At 42.3% G+C, this 21,692-nt stretch overlaps 1 protein-coding gene, 1 long non-coding RNA gene and 1 other non-coding gene across 3 annotated transcripts in view; 2 read left to right on the top strand and 1 right to left on the bottom strand.

Annotated features, from left to right (window-relative positions):
- DNAH6 (dynein axonemal heavy chain 6) overlaps window positions 1-21,692 on the top strand; it is a 215,350-nt gene that overhangs the window by 149,374 nt on the left and 44,284 nt on the right. The window contains exons 53-61 of the mRNA XM_039217619.1: window positions 302-425; window positions 1,168-1,364; window positions 2,299-2,502; window positions 3,240-3,365; window positions 5,288-5,452; window positions 7,441-7,508; window positions 9,474-9,654; window positions 14,274-14,453; window positions 16,212-16,445. Coding sequence (XP_039073550.1) covers window positions 302-425; window positions 1,168-1,364; window positions 2,299-2,502; window positions 3,240-3,365; window positions 5,288-5,452; window positions 7,441-7,508; window positions 9,474-9,654; window positions 14,274-14,453; window positions 16,212-16,445 — 1,479 coding nt within the window. The remainder of the gene's footprint in view (window positions 1-301; window positions 426-1,167; window positions 1,365-2,298; window positions 2,503-3,239; window positions 3,366-5,287; window positions 5,453-7,440; window positions 7,509-9,473; window positions 9,655-14,273; window positions 14,454-16,211; window positions 16,446-21,692) is intronic.
- The window catches only part of LOC120220497, a 30,210-nt gene continuing 26,731 nt past the window's right edge, over window positions 18,214-21,692 (bottom strand). The window contains exon 2 of the long non-coding RNA XR_005525590.1: window positions 18,214-18,948. This is a non-coding gene — a long non-coding RNA (uncharacterized LOC120220497). The remainder of the gene's footprint in view (window positions 18,949-21,692) is intronic.
- On the top strand, window positions 18,828-18,960 carry LOC120220505. The gene has a single exon (XR_005525593.1). It is a non-coding gene; the product is annotated as a small nucleolar RNA SNORA48 (small nucleolar RNA).

The following is a 21,692-nucleotide window of genomic DNA, read 5'->3' as shown; positions in this document are numbered from 1 at the left end:
TCCATTATAGTAACTAGTTAATCCCAAATGCTTGGAGATTAACGTACAACAGTTCATCTGTTTCTCTCTTCCTTCGATGATTTGTTTTATTGGGTTTTGTTTTTGTTTTGTTTTGTTCTGTTTGCTTCTGCTATTATATTTTGCTTTATATTTGTTTTAACTTTGTATACATATCAAAATCTTTTTAGACATGTAAAAGAGAACATAAATCCCATTTTTTAAAAAAATCTATAAATGTACAAGTTTTACCTTCTTTGGAGACTTCAGATTTTCATTTTAAATATTTACTTAATTTTATTAGGCTGAACTTGATATCACTATGGCTACCCTGAGAGAAAAGCAAGCATTACTAAGAAAAGTAGAAAATCAAATACAGGCCTTACAAGATGAATATGACAAAGGGGTGAATGAGAAAGAAAGTCTGGGTAAGTAACCTATAAAATTTATGTTGATCAGGAGATGCCTGCTGTTTAAATTGTTTTCTAATCTTTTATAACGTTTATTTTTGAAAGAGACAGAGTGAGAGCAGGGGAGAGGCAGAGAGATAGGGAGACATAGAATCCAAAGTAGGCTCCAGGCTCTGAGCTGTCAGCACAGAGCCCGAAGTGAGGCTCGAACCCACAAGCCATGAGATCATGACTTGAGCCTAAGTCAGACATTTAACTGACTCAGCCACCCAGGCATCCCAAGAGATCCCTGATGTTTAAAAATAGAAGTAGCTTTCAGGTAGTCAGATCTCAGCTTCCACCCAACGTGTAGGACGTATTTCCACTAGATGTACAGCACTAGCCCTTTGAGTGTAAAGTTAGAAGAACTGCTATGTATTGTATACATTCAACTCCTGTATGGAAGGCTTGTTGGGAAATGTTACATTATAACACAGGCAGCATATGAATTTGATCCCGAAAGTAAGTACTACACCAAAACAGAGAGAACCGTCTTCAGCCCGAGTAATGGAGTAACAAAAAGGAGCTCTTTTAATGAAAGAGGCAAATGTGGACTTGTTTCTGAAATTAAAAATAATGCTGAATTGGTGGAGGGTTTCATAGAGATGTATTGACATCATTAGCTAAATACAACTAATGCCACTATAAACAAAAGCAGGGGGATAAACATATTTTAGGAAATTACTGAATAACGTAGGTTGATTTTCTTAAAATTTTCTAGCAAAGACCATGGCCCTGACAAAAGCACGTCTGATACGTGCTGGAAAGCTAACAGCTGCACTAGAAGACGAGCAAGTCCGATGGGAAGAAAGCATCCAGAAATTCAACGAGGAGATATCAAATATCATTGGGAATGTGTTTATAGCAGCAGCTTGTGTAGCTTATTATGGGGCCTTCACAGCCCAGTATAGGCAGTCGGTGAGTAAGCTCCCTTTCTGGGAGTTGAGAAGAAGCTGAAACTGGCAGAGACAGAGTTGGAGGGATCATTTTCCTGAGTTTATAGGGGGCCCTGCACCGTGAAGTTTCTCCATGATGGAAACTTCCACACTCCACAGCCCTCCCCCTCCCATGTCAGCCAGCAGTGGTCTACCCCTAGGATTTCCTTCCTTTTCTCCTTAGAAAGTTAGTCATCACTTCCTTTGCAGCTCAAGAACCTGTAGGGGAGAAAGAGGGACAGGGAGCCTCCTCCCCTCATGGTCAGAAGCAGCATGGAAAGTAATGGGCACGACTGCTACAAGGGGCTAGGCAATGGGAAGGAGCTGGAATCTAAATTATTTGGAGAGATTTTCAGGCCATATTTATGAAATGCCTTCCTATAAAGTTTTCACCCTTGTCCGTGGGTTATAAAACCTAGTCAGTATAGGACTCATAGACTCAATAGGAGCCCAGGCAGGGGTCATCTGGTGCCGTGTGAGTGGTGCCATTCGTGCTTTTGGACTGTCCCACTCACTGAAGGAGGTAGCGTGCTAACATCCTTCTGCCCCATCTTCTAATCGCTACTAGCATTGTGATACTAGCCATTGTGATAACCCCAACTTCTCCACATGCTTCCAGACTCTCCCAAGGGGGACAGTACACCCCTGGTTGAAGACTACTGTGACAACATTTGTCATTTATACCTGAGAAAACTGAAGTTCAGGCAAGGGGAGTGGCATGCTCAAAGCCACAGCAAGTTTATGGTATAGTTCTAGGCCCCGGATCTCCTGACTGTCAGTCCTCTTCTTGTGTCTGGTGCTTCGACGCCAGGATGCATGTGGAGACCAGTAGAACTTACTTTTAACCATGACATTTTGTGTGTACCCTCACTTACTGAGTGTTCCTGACTCTATACAAGTGAGCTTTCCTCCCACAGCTTATAGAATACTGGATCCAGGACTGTCTGATTCTGGAGATCCCAATCAATCCTTCCTTCAGTCTCATTAACATTCTTGGCGATCCCTACGAAATACGGCAGTGGAACACTGACGGGCTGCCCCGTGACACGATATCAACAGAAAATGGCATTTTGGTTACTCAAGGGAGACGGTGGCCTTTGATGATTGACCCCCAGGATCAGGTGAGTGACAAATGCTTCAGATGAAGAGCAGCCTCCCATCTCTGCCTAACATTGTGCTATCAGTTCCAAACTTTAACCATGGACTTGAACGTTCTTGCAAGATCTTGGGGGCTTAGACCTAGAAGGGAATCTGGAAGTCTTCTAGTCCAAGTTCCTCATTTTGTGGTGGCAGAAGGGAAAGACGACAAGTCCAGCTGCTCTGTGTACTTGATTTTGATTGGCTTTGTTTAGGGGGTTGACCTTTAGTTTTCTGGTTTCTGTGGGAGCAGAAATTCATTCCAATATAGTTCTTGTTCCTAAGAGGTCTGAAGAATCAGAATGAAGACAGGGTAGGATAGATTTTACTGCAAGCCTGCCTGGCATTCACAGAATCCCATTATCTGACTCCTAAGTCCATGGATCATACAGCTCTAAGTGACGTTTAGGGAAGGAAACTGTTGTCAGAGTAAGGAAGTCAAGTCCCGAATATCTCAGAGATGGGCTTTTACTCTAGATGTGTCTGTTCTTCATTTGTTCCAAATTCAAATAAAGGGAAGAGTCTTTCACACCGTGGTTTAAAAGGTGTTTTTATTTGCAGGCAGCAGGATAGTGTTTTTAGTTTATCTATTTTTTTTTTTAATTTTTCAAACCTGTTTCCAGGTTGAACAAAATTTCTAACCTTTAGTCTAAAAAATTTCACTTTCTAGTCATTTATAAAACTCTAAGTCAAATATCCTGCTCTGTGCTTTTTCATACAGGCAAACCGTTGGATAAGGAACAAGGAAGGCAAAAATGGTTTAAAGATCATTAAGCTGACAGATACTAATTTCTTGCGTACACTTGAAAATTCAATCCGACTTGGTCTACCTGTCTTACTGGAAGAGGTTTGCTTTTCACTTTTCTTGCGTTAGTCCCCAACTGCCAGACCATGTCTGAAATCCTACACCGGCCACACCTGCATTGCGCTAGAGACACCAGTCAGCTCCATTTGCACATTGGTCAAACCAGTTGCTTTGCCCTGGAAACTGTATACATCACATGGGGAACAATCTGTGGACTGAATGATTTTTCTGATTCCAGACATTGTTTTAGTGTTAAGTGGGGTGGGCTCTGTTTTCTGACCCTGCTGACTCTTAGACCTCACTGTGGCTCTTGATGGTTGACTGCCATGAAAGTGTGACGCAGTAGTGCCATCAGGCCATCAGGGACCGTCCACACACACTGGTTATGTGAAGCCAAGAAAACACTCTAGTGGGCGTAAATATTGTTTTTTACCCTTCTTGCCTCGGCCAACACAGGTAAGGTTCTGTAACGGGTCCCAGGCCCTCACTCAAACCCTGAAGTTACAGGGGAGGGTAACGTCTCCCAAAATCATTGGTGGAGTTATAGTAGCCCCAAACTGGATCTTAAACCCCAGTTTACTTGGTAACACAGGAAGTCCTTGGGGAATTTCTTCTGTTGCGGCAGGGGACAAAAGACTTTCAATGATGTTCTGCCCTGAACGGCAGAGCCTGGTAACTGTAGTTGAGGGCTTTGGGGAGTAGGGTAGCTTTGGGGAGTAGCTGACCAAGGGTCCACATCGCAACCAGAGCAGGATACTCTTACCAGGCCCTTCCTGCTTTCTGTGACTTGGAATCATTAGCCTTATACACCTAGCTGCTTTCTACATTTGTAAGGTGGACTTTTCCAACTTTGTCTTCACGCATTCGTGGGTGTGCAATCAGGTTAGTTGATCTCAACCAGCATTTTTTAATGAAATAGGTTAGATTTTTTAAAAAATTTTTTTAAATTTATTTCTAGGAGAGGGAGAGAGAGAAAGCAGGGGAGGGTCAGAGAGAGAGGGAGTCACAGACTGAAACAGGCTCCAGGCTCTGAGCTGGCAGTCAGCACAGAGCCCGACGCGGGGCTCGAACCCACGAACCCACGAACCGCGAGATCATGACCCAAGCGAAAGTCGGACGCTTAACCAACTAAGCCACCCAGGCGCCCCTGAAATAGGTTAGATTTTTAAGAGCACAAAACTATATCATGGGTAGTAAGGGAAATTTTATCTCAAACTTTTATGAAAACTTACATCCTTGGGTGTCATATCACATTATGAAATAGATTCGTTAACCGTGGATTATCATCAAAGTTTGACAGCTCCTAGGCCATAGGCCCCCACTACACACATGCTGATATAAAGGTGCTTGTCGTGGGGTTCACGAGCAGTGTCTGCAGGCCCAGGCTCTTACCATCCATCAAATCTGCTTTGAGGGAAAGAAAGTAACTGTTCTATAGAATAGAGGCCCACAAACCTTTTCTGTACAGAGCCGGATATTTTAGCTTTTAGTTTTGGTTTCATTTTAGGGTTTTGTTTTTATAACTCTTTAACAGGGTGTAAATAATTTTCAGCTTAAGAGCCATAAAAAAAAAAAAAGCCACAGAGGGTGAGATTTGGCCTTCAGACAGCAGACTGTCATCTCTTGCCTTAGAACAGCCATGCAGGTGCACAGACCATTTGTCTGGGTCCTGTTGAAAACCACATGCAGAGACTCTCCTTTCTTGAAATCTTCCTTATGCGGACGAATGGCACGCACAGTTAGTCTAAACGGCTGCATTGCCTTCACACGCTCTTATTTTCTTAGACCACTGATAGAATAACCACTGGAAAATGCACACTGTTACACAGAGTGAGCGTACATTAAGAAATATCTATCAGATCCCTGGAAAGTAGCTCATGCAAGTAAATTTTGAGGCATAAGGAATTTGGAAAAGTTGATGCCATACATTGTAATGGCTTATTTCTTGTATTTTAACTTTGAAGCTTAAAGAAACCTTGGATCCAGCTCTAGAACCCATTCTTTTGAAGCAGACTTTCCTGAGTGGTGGGCGGCTGCTCATTCACCTGGGGGACTCAGACATCGACTACGACAAAAACTTCAGGTTCTACATGACAACCAAACTGCCAAATCCCCACTACCTGCCTGAGGTATGAGCTGCTGGTCTGGAATTCCCAGGCTGAGGGGACTATTATGTGTGATGGGTCTCTGACATTTGCTGGGTCCTCCCAGCCCCGTCCTCTCCCTCTGCTCTGCCACTCCCCTTCCTTCCGCTGACCTCCACTCTTCTCTTCTGAATCCTGATTCTGATTCCAGTTCCCCTTCTGCTCGCCATTCAGCTGGACTCAAGCTTTCCCCACCCAGTCCCCAGGCACTGCTGCCCTGTGCACGGCCCTGTGCACCTCTTCAGTACTCTCATCATATCCCTCCCTGCCCACAGCTGCTCGCACAACACAGGGCAGCACTGCCTTCAAACCATTCTTCTCCCTCCTTCAGGGAGGGAGGCCATTTGTGCCCCTCTTGTAGTGGCTCATAAATGAACCAGCGCTTCACTGAGAGTCTGTGGGGAGTGGGGGGGGGGGGGGGGGGGGGGGGGGGGGGGGAGGCGCCATGTCCATGTTTCCATGTGCAAATGTCCATGGCATACAGCCGCAAATAAAGAAGCTGACTGCTCGAAACCTCTGGTGACCGGCACCAGTGGAGTCATCACTCAGACATCCAGGGTGTCTGTACTTAAAGTTTTGGAGGAGGGAGCATCTTGTCCTCCCTCATGCCCTTAGACCTTGAGGGCGCCTGTGTGAACCTCATTCCCATACACGCGTCCTGAGCCACGACAGGATCTGGAGGTACCCTTACTCTGGTGCTGCAGAGCCCAAGGCAGCTGCCCAGAAATGAAGACAGCTGGGCCTCCTCTCCCTTCCAGCAAGGCGCTCCTCCCCTGCTGTCCCTCAGGTGCTGCCACAGCTCCAGGCACAGCCGCACACTCTACAGGGTCCCCCCACCCCCAGCCCAGTGCCTCTCCCCTTCTCCAACAGTGCAATTAGGGAAGCAACTTCCCAAGCCAGAACTTACTCCTTCACCCCAGCCCCCGAAACAGTAAAATCCTTGCATATACCCTTCCAAACAGTGTCGTCACGTTCACCTTCGTTACTGAATTTCTCACATCTGCCTGTCTTCACTAAATGTGCCCAGATGATATGTAACTTGCACACTTATTGAATAAGAGAAGGGAAATGCCATGAAAAGCCCAGGTCAGGCCTTTCCTTGTCAGCCTCGAGGGGATTAATTTACACAGCCACTGCCAGAGCCTGTGTCCCAAGTCCCACTGTAAAGTTTAGAGAAGTGACCACTTCCAGCCTCCTACTCACTTAACTTTGGGGGGAAGCATCACGCACCTAACCCAACACTAGCTCTGTGGCCGTGGGCCAGTTATTCCGTGTCCTGCAGCCTCGAGTCAGTTAACCAGAGTGGAGAGAAAGCCGACTTCAGGATTTGTTGTGGAGAATAAATAAGAATAACATGTAAAATATAGGACATTCAACACTTTTTTCTTTTGCCATTAACTTATTCAAGTAATGTCAGAATATTATAGTGATAATTTTTTGTTAAAATGTTACGATGACACAAAATATGTAAGCTCTATTTAATATCAATAATAGCTTTATTTTAACAAGCACAAATGACGTACACGTCGCTATGACTAAGTGATTTTATTATCTCATTTGGTCTTCGCAATTACCCTATGACTTATAACTATTATCATCCCACTTTTTAAATATCAGGAGCTGAAGCTCAGCGTGCGTGAGTGGCTTGCCCAACACACACGAAGGGTGCACCTGGAATCAGAGCACAACCCTTCTCATCCTTCGCTGGCTCACCTTTCCTTACAGCACCATGTAGGATTCTATAACCATGGCCTGTGAGGAACAAGACTGTCACTCCTACTGCAAGGAAAACCCTATTAGGATTTTCTAAGACCCAGCATGCTTGGTGGGTGTGTGGGTGGGTGGGTATGTGCAAGTTAGACCTGAGATACAGCCAGCTGGGTAATAAGGCGCCATTTCTACTAAACAAAGCACTTCTTATTTTATTTGTATGAATTTAAAGATTTTTATGTAAATCTATGCTTCTTTTCCAGGTGTGCATTAAAGTCACCATCATCAATTTCACCGTAACCAAATCAGGTCTGGAGGACCAGCTGTTAAGGTAAAAAAAAAAAGGGGGGGTGGGTGGGAGGTGGGGGAACAAACAAATAAAGGCTTCCTAGCATTCTGTAGAAATTTTGACAAAGAAAACATTTTAATGTGTGGAAGCAGCACTCATGAGTCCTCAGTCACAAAGATGATAGGAAATGGCCAGGTTCTTTATCTCTTGTCACTTCTGTAGCTGCCCACAGTCTTCTCAAGGAGATCAGGGAAATGCTCCTAATTCTCAACCATGGTTTGGGCCAGGCCTGCAGCCCCGTCAGCCTCTTCTCCTTCGCTGGGGTTTCCAGTCCTGGGCAGGTGCATGAAGCCAGTCCTCCTGTGGTTGCGAGAGCTGCACCGCTCCGCAGCTGTGGGGGAAACCTAATCCCAAGTAGCTCTCTCCCAGTTTATGGGTCTCCAGTGTTTTCTTAGTGTATAGTTCTACCCATATTTGTCCACCTCAAAAAAATGAGGTATATATCTTCAGTGTATACTCTGTAATTCATCTCCATTTCCCAAAAAATGAAATTATGAATTATTAACTGTCAGAATTAGCCAAGAGGCTTAGGAGACAAAAAGACTTAAATATTTATTGAAATAATAATATTGATATTGCTTAATGAATTCTATACATGTGCATGAGGATATATGTGTATCTATGTATACGTGTGTGTGTGTGTATATGTGTGTGTGTGTATACGTACATCTCTAAAGGGAAATATAATTTAGACCCATGTTCAAAAAAAATCAAATTCATCAAGTCAAAATGGAGTCAAGATCATCCTGATTTATTCCTATTATCTTAAAACAAGTTTATGTCTTGTTTAAGTCCTTGTTTATTTTAAGAGTTTATTCTGCCAGCTGCTAACTTGCTTAACTTGTACGAGGCTGACTTTGTTCCAGACAAAGGGCACTTCACCAGATTTTAAGGACCTGTTATAAGGACACAGATGAACACTTTCATACCAGTGTATTCCCGTGTAGAGTTAGGCTTAGTTGCGTGACAAGCTGTCAGCCCATCACTCTGCCTGAGACAAGCCAAGTGCCTGGAGAAGGGAAAATGTTGAGACTCACTTGTGGAGTTCAGATTCTCCGGGTTATATTATATACCCCTCTCTTCTGAAAAAGTCACTTAAACAAATGAGTTTGAGATGATTACTTCTTATGGTGTTCATATTATAATTTTTAAAGTTTCTGAATTCAGTATGTACGCAACAAATGAACAGTGGGTTATTTTATGAGGCAGTTCATCCTGGTGGGTGATGGCACGTGCCCTGGAGTCAGCTAAGCCAGCTACAAGCCAGCTCTGCCTCTCATAGTCATGCGACCTCAGGAAGTGACCCACTGGGTCATCTGCAAGTTGGGGTGGTAACCATGTGCCTACCTCACAGGAGCGTTCAAAAGAGCACAGGAGCATTTAAAAGAGAGAACCCACCTAAAACTCTGAGCAGGGTGCCTGGCACATAGTGACCCTTAATAAAGATTAGCTTCTACAGACGGGGCTGGGAGCAAACTATGAACGGACAAATACAGGGAGACACAAGTTCCCATGTCTGGGCAGGGTTGGAGCTGGAGGTAAGGCCCCTTTATTAGATGCAGTTAAGACTCGTTTCATGGAGATTTCAGAATCTCCCATAAAAAGAATGTTCCAGGGACTAAATCCAGCCTGGTACAAGCAAGCATTAGAAACAGAAATGGAATGATTAGAGAGATCATACACCGAGCAGGTGAGAGAAGATGAGCAGAAGCTATGGGGACTGTGGGGGGCGGGGGGGCTGGGTTGTCAGGTTTGAAATACAAGATAAAGAATCACAACTAACATGTCATTCAGTGAATAGCCACTGTGTAAACCCAGCAAAAGAGGGGCCTTGTGTGTTAGGATGTGGCTAGTAGCATTAGTACTCAGCTAAGTAGCAAAGAAAGAGAGAAGCAACTTTAGGGCAATAATAAAGTCATAACTTAAGTATTCAAACTTTGGTTCCAGTGATGTGGTACGACTTGAGAAACCCGAGTTGGAAGAACAAAGAATCAAGCTCATTGTGAGGATAAACACTGATAAAAACCAGCTGAAGACTATCGAAGAGAAAATCCTGAAAATGCTCTTTACATCTGAAGGAAATATTCTGGACAATGAAGAACTTATTGACACGCTCCAGGATTCAAAGGCAAGTAAAATAGTTTGAGTACTTGTAGAAAGTGCCTTGCTTTTTGGGGTGCTTGGGTGCCTCCGTCAGTTAAGCACCCAACTTCGACTCAGGTAATGATCATGCGGTCCATGAGTTCAAGCTCCACGTCAGGCTCTGTGCTGACAGCTCGGAGCCTGGAGCTGCTTCGGGTTCTGTGTTTTCCCCTCTCTCTGCCCCTCCCCTGCTCATGCTCTGTCTCTCTCTGTCTCTCAGAAGTAAATAAAAACATTTTTAAAAATGTGTGTTTTTTCAAAAGTTACACCTGCAGCTTTTGAGGATTCTGCAAAGTCTTTTCAGCAAGAGTGGCAGCCACACTTGAGCTTCCAGGGTAGCACCAGGGTGTGTCCCGCTGGCAGGGTCCCTCACCCCCCAGTGGAATAGAGGGGAAACTGTAAACAACAGTGTCTCTCATCTTGTCTGAATTTTTAAAATAAAGCATGTAAATGAGAACAAATTGAGGACTGATGGGTGTGGGGGGGAGGGAGGGTGATGGGCATGGAGGAGGGCACTTGTGGGGATGAGCACTGGGTGTTATATGGAAACCAACTTGACAATAAATTATTTGATAAATTAATAATAAATAAATAAATAAATAAATCATGTAAAGAACTGGGACAAGGTATAAATTGAAAGGAGACACAATTATATTCATGTTAATGTCACCCCCTCAGGAAGCCTCCCTGGTATCCCCAACTGGAGTTAATCTCTTCCTCCTCAGAACACAGGTAACAAGTCAGCTGACCCTCTTTTATATCACTTGACACTATTTACCTTATGTCGCCATGATCTAATTACATGTCTTATCTCTCATGTTAGGCTGTTCAGTTTGGTGTTGAATCTGCAAATAGTTCAGCTTGATACTCCTTTTCCAAGGGCTCACCAGGGTGCTTTGTATATAACTGCTGTTCAGTAAAAACGTCTTGTTAGTATGATGAACTTTTACATTAAACATATAATCTTGCACTGAAGTGTTTGGCAGATTCAAACCATAATTTTAAAAGGACACTGAGAATACAACCTGTAAAATGATTTTCATCCATTCATGAGAAACAGAAAATAATTTCCTTTTTAGAAAAATCCCTTTGACCGGGAGTACAGAAGGTATGTTTTTTGCCTTTCACTGACATCAGAAATGCTTTACTATAATACACCCTACAGTCTGTTACGATCTCAGTATTCAAACAATAACAAACAAGTAATTCTGGGTCCCCGATTTCTTTCCTCTGTTTGTCAGTCTCTTTATCCTCTTTCCGTTCATTCTTCCTTGGGTTTTTTTAGTTTCTGGAAGTCGGTGGTTAACCCACTTATTTTTCGTTATCAAAACTTACACACAAACTGCTTAAAGAATGAACTATTTGTACAGGGTCTGTGATAGGATCCCCTGCCTTCTCTGTGCGCACCGCCACCACTCCCATCCCCGACTTCCTCCGTAAAGACAACTATATTTGTCTCTTTTTCAGTTTTGTTATTTGGGGTTTTACATTTTTTTCCTAAATAACAGACTCATATTGCTGCTACTTGAGCTTTTCTTTTATACATTCACTGTTGTCTATACCTCTACCACACCCACACCCACCGCCCCCACACCCTCTCTTCCCATCCCCCAGTCTCCCACTGTAGTTCTATCCTGATTATAGTTAAACATCCAGTGTTCACATTGCCTGGAAGTATGAAGACCTGGCTGCAAGTATTTTAGGGGCTAAGGAGAGAAGGGCTATGGTGCCAGCATCCAGTGTATGTACATTTACCTAACCTCTCTGTTTTCATTGTGGTAACGGGCCCTCAACTGTGCCTGGCTTCCTTCCATCAAAAAAATCCTCTCTTTTTGGGGCACCTTGGTGGCTCAGTCGGTTAAGTGGCCTACTTTGGCTCAGGTCATGATCTCACCCTCTGTGAGTTTGAGCCCTGTGTCAGGCTCTGTGTTGACAGCTCAGAGCCTGGAGCCTTTTATGGATTCTGTGTCTTCCTCTCTCTCTGCCCTTCCCCCATTCGTGCTCGCTCTCACTCTCTCTCAAAAATAAATAAACATTAAAAAAATTTTTTTTAATACTCTCTTTTAATTTCCTCGGGAATGAAACCTCTATTTTCCAGTCAGAGTGGGGTTAAGGACAATCCCCTGACTAGATGGGGAGATGACTTGGGAGTCTATCAACCAATTCTTCTTTTAGGCCCTTCCCCCTTCCAGTGTTTGGATGTCCCCTAAGCTTTTGAAGCGGATTTGTATTTTACAAACAGAGTGACTTCTTGGCTTTCCCCTTTGTCAGCCTAGGAAACTATTTTCCTGTTTCTGCTAAGTCATTACCATTCTACTCTCTGCTTTCTGGTTCTCAAAAATTTTATTGATATTCCTCTTCCATTCTTTCTATCTTTGTGAGTTTGCACTGTTCTTAAAAATCCCTTTACTATAATTTTATCGTGGTTTCAGTAGGGAGTAAGGTAGATACATGTATTCTGACTGCCTTCTTTCTCTGTAAGCTGGTTTCTTTCTGTGTCTGCAGGGAGTTGCCTTTGAAGAAGGGCAGAGGTAGGACCAATTACTCCTGGGCTGTGTTTCCTGCCACTTCCTGCCTGTAGTTTATACTCCCCATAAGTTCCCAAAGCCCTCATTTTTTTTTTTAAGTTTATTTATTTATTTTTTTAGTAATCTCTACACCCAACATGGGGCTCAATCCCATGACCAAGAGTCGCATGTTCCTCCGACTGAGCCAGCCAGGCACCTCCCAGACCCTTCATTTTAAAATATGTATCATATTCAGGGTGCCTGGGTGGCTTAGTTGGTTAAGCGTCCGACTTTCGCTTAGGTCATGATCTCACAGTTCGTGGGTTCGAACCCCGCGTCAGGCTGTGTGCTGGCAGCTCAGAGCCTTGGATCCTGTTTCAGATTCTGTGTCTCCCTCTCTCTCGGACCCTCCCCTGCTCATGCTATCTCTCTCTCTCTCCTAGAAGTAAAAAAAAAAAAAAAAAAAATTAAAATATGTATCATATTCTTTGATCACTGCTGAGGCCTCAGATCTCTTGGGCATAATACCTGTAAGTGGTTACTAAACTCAACTGAGATGTATACTAATTCTAATATTCTCTGGTGAAAAGAAGAAAATAGTACGCTTTGCTTTCTCTTTAGCCCAGGATTCTTCATTATCAGGGCTTTGAGCTGCCCCAAAAATTAAAGAATTGTTTGCAGGTGGGTCTCCTTGATCCAACTCTCCCATATCAACTTCCTTTTTCCTACTCATATGTAAATGTTCTAGTTGAGTCCAGTACTGAGCTTGAGGCTTCCCACTCAGCCCTGCTCTTTCTTGTCCCCTCAGGTTCCTAAGGGGCCAATACATAGACAGAGTTTGAGCCTTTGATTTCTGGGAAAAGCTGAGTCCCTCCCTTCCCTTTCCTGGAGGACAGGGGTGGACAGTCTAGAATTAATTTAGCCACTAGCCACATGTGGCTATTGAACACCTGAAATGTGGCTGACTTGAATTAAGGTGTATTGTTACTATGAAATATGTACCAGGTTTCGAAGACTTAATCTGAAAAAAAAAAAAAACAAGTAAAAATATCTCAGTAATTTTACATGGATTTATCTCATATATTGGGTTATATGGGCTAAATAAAATTATTGTTAAAATACAGTTCACTTGTTTCTTTTTACCTTTAATAAATTTAGAAAAGATAGAATTATGTATGTCTCTCACATTAGGTTTCTGTTGGACAGTGGGGTCTAGACAGAAAGCCTGTTAGACCCCCTTTTAGCTCTCCTTTCAATAGAGCAAATACTAAACGGCAGTTCCCATAGTGATTTTTCTGGTACCTGCCCTCGACTCTTTGACTTTCTAGACACAAATCTCCCGACCCAGGGATATCCACAGCTGAAAAATACGGGGTTTGGGAGAAGACAAAGACAGGCAGCAGTATAGACAGACTAAGGGAGACAGAGAAGGGAATCTTAGAAAGCCCATTGGCCAAAAGGCTCCCCAGAACCACTAACCTGAAACAGAACAGCAAAGAACAGCAAAGACCTTGAAAATATCTCCAACTTACTTAGGTTATAACCCTTCACAAACAACAGCTACTATCTCCAGGTTTCCTTACATTCCTCACACATGGGAACACGAGGGAAAGAAAGAGGAGAATGCTAGTCTTCTTTGTTATTCCAGAGTGGGATGTGATACCACTTCCTTCTGGCCTCTTTCCATCCCCCTCATTGGGGTAGTTTCATGGATGTCCCTTCTCCCCTCATACATTCTTCTGTTATGTGAACCTTGCATCATTTTAGGATGGCTCATGGAGAAATCAGAAAGCAACTGGGAGTTCTCTGTCAGGTTTCCATTTCAGAAGCACCTCGGATTCGAGTCTCAGAGAAGCACTGCTCCAGCTTTGTCAGCTGCTTGTATCAACTACTCCCATTTGCCTAGGCCCCACTCTGGAAGAACAGTGGTCAGCTCAGCCAGAAGGTCACCGAGTCCTGACATCAGTCATTCTATTATTTTAATCACTGATTCATCATATCCTTATTTCTCTCCTAGACCTAACTGGATATATTCCAAAAACCCTACCATTTTCTAAAAAATGGATCCTTAAGAACTTGTTTTTGTATCTTTATTTAGATCACTTCAGGTGCCATTAAAATCAGGCTAAAGGAAGCCGAGTCCACCGAAATCATGATAAATGTTGCTCGTGAGAAGTATCGTTCAGTAGCCACTCAAGGCTCTGTTATGTATTTTGTTATTGCAAGCCTCTCAGAAATAGATCCTATGTATCAGTATTCATTAAAATATTTTAAACAGGTAAGTGTGTCATTTTGTCAATGAAATTCATGTCTTTGGTTTCCCTTTAAACCCCACTGAGTTACTTCTTTGCCTCAGACAAGTCATGAGTCTAGTTATCAGGTAAAACCCTCTAGGAGTTTGGGTTCGGACTTTCAGGTCAAGAGCAACCCTACCTGCCATGGCTTGTCAACATTCAAGTGCCCAGGATGCACAGAAAACTGCAGAGAAAGAAAGGAAAGATCTTCTCTTGACCTCCTCAACTCACCGAGTTAGACTCTGCTTGTCAGTGGGAGGGGTAGCAAAAAATTTGTGCCAGTCTTTTACCCAAACATTCCCTATATCCTGTTTGGCAGTTCCTCCACATTGCCTTGGGCAGTGGGCTTCTCTCACCTACAGGTCTCTGACCTCCCAGAGAGCAGAAATGAAACCTCACCCATCCCTGTCTCCCCATCATACTGCTACATAATTAGTGTTTCATGAACAAAGAGTCTGTTTCCATCCCTCTGTAAAAGAGCTGTTGAATTTTTATGACCTAGACTGAACTTGGTTTTGCCTCTAGATGTCTTGTTCACGTTTTAGTTAAGGATCCAGCAGCAAGAGGAGCTTCAGGAGAGAATGGAAATGAATAACTGAAAGAAATGAGAGGCATGTTGCTTAGACACGCCCGGGCTCTCTTCCCACAGGATGTGCATTTGCTTTAGCAGCCTTTAAAGCCGTTTGTTCTGGGGTCAGATCTCAGCTTCTAAAGGCAGGGATTTGCCCTTCTCATGTCTCTGCTTCCTTCCTTTCCTTGGCTAGCATTAAAGTAAGCAAGGTCACAGGATGAGAAAATTCTTGAATTCCACCTAAATTACTTTCAGAATGCCTTCCTCATCCTGGGGGTTTTGGAATTCATGCTTTTCAAGGTTTTAAAATCTTCAGGAAATAAAACTGAAGATGCTCTGAAAATATCGCAGGCTGACAGAAAAAGGGCTATGGGATGAATCATCAATGCACTGGGGTTTTGCTATTTAGAAGAGAAGCTAGAGACCCTCACCATATTTGTAGGTGACCACGCTAGCCCGGGCATATCTCCCAGACCCATCCATAATTGCATGTCACACTGAAATTATTCAGGGTGCATCAAGATTCACCGTGTTTTATTTTAGCACCAAACCTTATATCTTCACTGGATTTTAACTTCTCTGTTTCTTGTTAGGTTATTAAAGAAAGCTCAATCCTCTTTTCTTCTAAGTGTTTTACTGTAACAACTCCACTCTCCTTTGTTGACCAACTTTAGGGAGACTTAACAAGGGTTTTCCCTTAAATTTCAGAGAGGATTCTAACACATTCTTCCCACATCCTTAACAATTATGTTGGAGAAGTGCCAAGAAGAGCACATGACCTTACCTTGCCCTTACATCTCTCAGCCCAAAATGATTATCAAATCTGAGTTAAGGACATGAAAAAACTGGCTCTTCCAGCTCACCTCCATTTTCCAGTGTTTTCTGCCTCACATCAAGATGATGCCTATTTGAATATTGTTAAGAGTTTGGCAGTGGTTCATTTCTGAAATATGGGAGGGGGCAAGGGTGAGAAAGGAAATGCAGAAAATAAATACCATTTATCAATTTGGGATGCATTCTGGCTTTTTCATAGTACAGTATTCGTCTCCTGTGCTGCCACTGGCTCACAGAATACAGGGCTCAGAAGGGTGGGAGTGAGGAGCAGGGATTTTTTTTTTCCCACAGAAATGGAATTAAATCAGAGACATTGACTGAGCTCTCTTTCACACAGTTGTTCAATACAACAATTGAAACTTCTGTAAGTTCAGATGATCTACAGCATCGCATGGAAATACTCCTGGAACAAACCCTTCTGACCGCTTACGTCAATGTTTCAAGAGGACTCTTTGAACAACATAAACTCATCTACAGCTTTATGCTCTGCGTGGAGATCATGCGTCAGCAAGAAAGCCTGACTGATGCCGAATGGAATTTCTTTCTCCGAGGTGCTGCAGGATTAGAAAAGGTATTTCACGTTTGGATTGTAAATGTTATTTTGAGTAGAGCCCACGAGCACATACCAATGCTCTGTAGGGGGTGAAGATTATACATTTGGCTGTGTGGCCCAGCAGGGAGGGCCCTGGGGGGGGAGGGGTCTAACGGGTCAGGCTGTCACTCAGCTCCATCTCCAATAGTGGTGCAGTGTCGGTAACATTTATACTCTCTATGCAGCAGTGCCCTGGGATGTGGGGAGTAACCAATGAGCTAGTAGATGTGATCGTGTTTTGAAAAGTTGACCATCTTACAAATATGAAGAGTTAAAATTCAATAATGTTGTAATTCATAGATTGGGCAATCCTGTTTGGGAAATCATGACTCTCTCTTACCTGGACACAGCTTTCATTATAAAGCACAGGACGTAATATAACTAGACTGACACCGTCTGTAATACTGTAATACGAGTTCTGCTGCACTTGCCTTCTTTGTGTTCATCCTTTTACTGAACTTGTTCCAGCCCCTTTAGCTGGACTATGTCACCCCCATACCACAGACCTGGTCACCCACAGAAGTGAGCCACACATACCCCCAACTATTGGCTGAAGTTCCATCTTAACCCCACTCTAAATTCTTGGCTCTATCCTGCCAGTCTTGAGCCCCACCCTTAGTCCCTGCAGACATGACATCTGTACCTGTTTGCCAGTATTTGAGCCTCAGTGTATTGCTGGGAGGTTGGACTTCATGTTTGTTTTTTTTTTTTATTTGACTCTCAGTGCCCTATGCTCCCAGGACAAACCCAGACAAGACCTCTCCACAGGATGTTCCTTCCTCCCCACTCCCCACCTATCTTGCATGCATTCATATACTATGAATGCTTTCTTAATACTATCTTAACTTCATAATCACAGTTAATACTGTCAGAGGGCTTGCTTTGTGTTTTATGTATATCAGCTCATTTATTCCTCTTAGTCTTCCTCTTAATGTGAGTTCCTAATTTTATCTCTAGCCTGCAGATAGATTTAGGCACAGAGAGATTAATTTGTCATATTCACATACTTAATAGGATTTGGAACCAGCACTGGAACCCTTGCAGTCAGTCGGTAGAGCTTGCACTCTCACCCACTTCACTCTACTGCTGACTATGAGTCACACCGCCAGGCCCTTCCCAGTGCATTATTGTCCTTCTTTCCTCACAGTACTCTGTTAACAGTCTTGTTTACAGTTTTCTCTAGCAGAGGCTTCAAGTGGTTAAAGAACTTTCCATAATCAGATAACTAATGCATGACAGAGTCTGATTCAAACCTATGTCTAAGCTTCCAAAGACCACATCCATTCCAGTACCAACTGCTACTTCTCATGGACAACATATTTTGAAAAGAAATGTAAAATATGTTTAAATAGCATCAAGCACAAAACTTAAAATTAGGGGTGCCTGGGTGGCTCAGTCAGTTGAGCGTCTGACTCTTGATTTCAGCCCAGGTCATGATCCTTGTGGAACTGAGCCCCACATCAGGCTCCACACTCAGCATGGAGCCTGCTTCTCTCTTTCTCTCTCTCTCTCTCTCTCTCTCTGGGTGGCTGAGTGGCTCAGTCAGTTAAGCTCCCAACTCTTGGTTTCAGCTCAGGTCATGATCTCATGGTTCATAGGTTCAAGCCTCATGTCAGTCTCAGTGTAGGGCTTGCTTGGGATTCTCCTTCCCTCTCTCTATGCCCCTCTCCCCCACTCATACTCTCTCTCTCTCAAAAAAAAAAAAAAAAGACAAAAACACAAAACTTAAAATTAGTCAGAACTCATCTTAAGAAACTTCTCAAAAGTTTTTTTATTAAATTTTCTTTTTCTCTACCACAAGGAAAATAGAATGATTCTTGACTGATTTTTTTCTTTTTAGAAATGTGTTTGGAGGACATCTTTTGTCTAGTCACTTTATTTAGTTACTCGTATTTTAACACTAATATTTCTCACTTTTATCATAAATGCTACATATCAATAGAATACAAAAGCAAACTACATGATCATCTTAGTAGACACAGAATAAAGCATTTGACAAAACCCAATACCTTTTCATCATAAAAACACTCAATGAACTATAAATGCAAGGGAACTCCCTCAACTAGATAAAGGAGTTGGACAAAAACTGCCACTAACAACATACTTAATGATGGAAGCCTGGACGCATTCTCCCTGGGATTAGAAACAACACAAGGATGTCTGCTCTAACCACTTCTTTTCAACATTCTACTGGAGATTCTTGCCAGTTAGGGAAGAAAATGAAATAAAAGGCATCCGGATTGGAAAGGAAGAGGTAAAAGTATATCTATTTGCAGATGATTCTGTATCTAGAAAATACTAAAGAACCTACTTTTTAAAAAAAACCTGAAGTATTAGAATTAATAAATGAGTTCTGGTCTCTGACTTGGGTAGGTAGAGTGGCACCTGGTCCGTGGTGCCAGCCTCATATTAGTCTAGGGCGAAGCAATTCCTCATTTATCCCAGCTTAGCTTTTGGTCCGTGCTGCTGCCTGGTTCATGCCCTGGACACACAGATTGAAAAAAAAAAAAGATAAATGAGTTCAGGAAGGTTGCAGGATACAAGATCAATATTCAAAATAATTTCTTGTATATGCTTGTAATGAACAATATGAAAAATATAATTAGGAAAAAATCCATTTAAAATAGCAAGAGAAAGAATAAAATACTTAAAAATAAATTTAACAAAGGAAGTTCAACCTTATACTCTGAAAACTATAAAACATGTGGAAAGACCTTAGAGGACCTAAATAAGTGAGAGAACTCCCACAATCATGGAATGGAGACTTAATACTATAGGATGGCAGTACTTCCCCAAATGACCTACAGATTCAGTGAAATCTGCATCAGAACCCCAGGTGACTTCTTTGTAAAAACTGACAAGTTTACTGTAAAGTTCATATGGAATCACAAAGGGTCTGGATCCCAAAACTTACTACAAAGTGACAATAACCAAGACAGTATGACACCAGCATAAAGATGAACAAATGGATAAATGAAATTTGAGAGTCTGGAAATAAAATCATGTGTCTGAAGTCAACTGATTTTTTACAAGGGTGCTAAGACAATTCATTGGGAAAAGAAGTCTTTTCAACAAATGGTGTGGGCCAACTAGACAGCCACATGCGAAACAGTGAAACTGGACCCTTACATCACTCCAAATATAACTTAAAACATCCCAAAAACCTAAACATAAGAGCCAAAACTCTTGTAAGAGGACATAGGAGTAAATTTTCATGACTGCCTATTTCACAATGGATCCTTAGATCTGATGCCAAAAGCATGAGCAACAAAAGGAAAAAATAGGTAAATTGGACTTTATCAAAAATAAACATGCTTTTGTTTCAAAGGACACTATTAAAAAAATGAAAAGACAACCCCATAGAGTGGGAAAAAAATACTTGCAAATCATAGCTGATAAAGGAGTTGTATCTAGAATACATAAAGAACTCTTAAAACTCCACAAGGGGCGCCTGGGTGGCTTAGTTGGTTAAGCGTCCGACTTTCGCTTAGATCATGATCTCGCGGTTCGTGGGTTCGAGCCCCGCGTCGGGCTCTGTGCTGACTGCCAGCTCAGAGCCTGGAGCCTGTTTCAGTCTGTGACTCCCTCTCTCTCTGACCCTCCCCTGCTCACGCTGTCTCTCTCTCTCTCCTAGAAATAAATAAAAAAAAAAAAACATTAAAAAAAAAAAAACTCCACAATAAAAGGACAAATGACCCAATTTAAAAATAGGCTAAGGACCTGAATAAATATTTCTCCAAGAAAGATATACATAAGTATGCAAAAAGATGTTTCCTAAGGTTAAGGACATACCATTCATCCCCACTAGTGTGGCTGGAATCAAAAAGACAGATAATAAGAAGTGTTGGTGAGGATGTGGGAGAATTCTCATATACTGTTGCCTAGACTCAAAACTGGTGCAGCTGCTTTGGAAAACAGTCTGGAAGCTCCTCAAACAAAACATAGAATTACTTACTATATGATTCAGCAGTTCAACTCCTGGGCATGTATGAGAAATGAAAACATGTCCACACAAAAAACTTGACATATTTATGGACATGAAAACTTGTACATGTTCATTAGCAGCATTATTCCTAGCAGCCAAAAATGTGGAAACAACCCAAATGTCCATCAACTGATGACTGAATAAACAAAATATGGTATATTCATAACAATAGAATATTATTCAATCATAAGGAGGAATGTAGTACTGACACAAACCATAACATGAGTAAAACCTTCAAGACGCTAAACTAGTAAGCAAAAGAAGTCAGTCACAAAAGACCACATGTTATAAAATTTGATTTGTATGAGTGTCCAGAAGAGGCACATCTATAGAGACAGAAAGTAGTTTAGTGGTTGTTTAGGCTGGGGCCAGGGACAGATAGGAGGGTAATAGCTAAACAAAACCTGGGGATTTTTTGAGGAAATGAAATGTTCTAAAATTCATTGTGGTGACAGTTGCACCAATCTCTGAATTTACTAAAATACCTTGGATTGTATGCTTTAAATGGGTGAATTGCATAGTATGTGAATTGTATGTCAATAACGCTACTTAAAAATGTAGTATAGGGGCACCTGGGTGGCTTGGTCAGTTTAGTGTCCAACTCTTGATTTCAGCTCAGGTCATGATTCACAGTTCATGAGTTCAAGCCCCGCATCTCTGCTTGGGATTCTCTCTCTCTTCCTCTCTCTCTGCCCCTTCCCTGCTTGCTCTCTCTCTCTCTCTCTCTCTCTCTGTCTCTCTCTCAAAATTAAATAAATAAACTTATTATTAAAATGTAGTATAGAATCTTAGGCAAATATTCATGAATTTTCAAAGAATTAGTTTCAGTCTACAATCACAGCTGTTTCTCTCTTTTAAAACTGCTTCCCCACCTGTAAGTGCTTCAGGGGATGCTTCCAGATGGTATAATACCTTTCCCAGGAATTTCTAGGGATATATGACATAAGTGGACATACATACACTCAGCCCTGATGGAATAAGATCATCACGTGTCTTGCTACTGAGTATACTACTCAGCTTTCCTCATCTCTTAAAGGTGAGAACATCTGGGAATCAGATTTCAAGACTAGTCTTTAGGGGGAAAAAATCCTAAGAATATTTGTTTGGTGGGGAGAGACTGGTGTGATGTGTTGAGGAATAGGCTAGAAGTCGACTTCACAGATTTAATTTTAACCCTTCACCAGATCAACTGCTTTCTACAAATGTCAACCTGGAAAGCTTTCACCAGCTGCACTTCTGGG

Source organism: Hyaena hyaena, unplaced genomic scaffold (assembly GCF_003009895.1).
Source record: "Hyaena hyaena isolate Hyena2069 unplaced genomic scaffold, ASM300989v1 scaffold_699, whole genome shotgun sequence".
NCBI classification, from domain to species: domain Eukaryota; kingdom Metazoa; phylum Chordata; class Mammalia; order Carnivora; family Hyaenidae; genus Hyaena; species Hyaena hyaena.
This window is presented reverse-complemented; position numbering and strand designations above follow the sequence as displayed.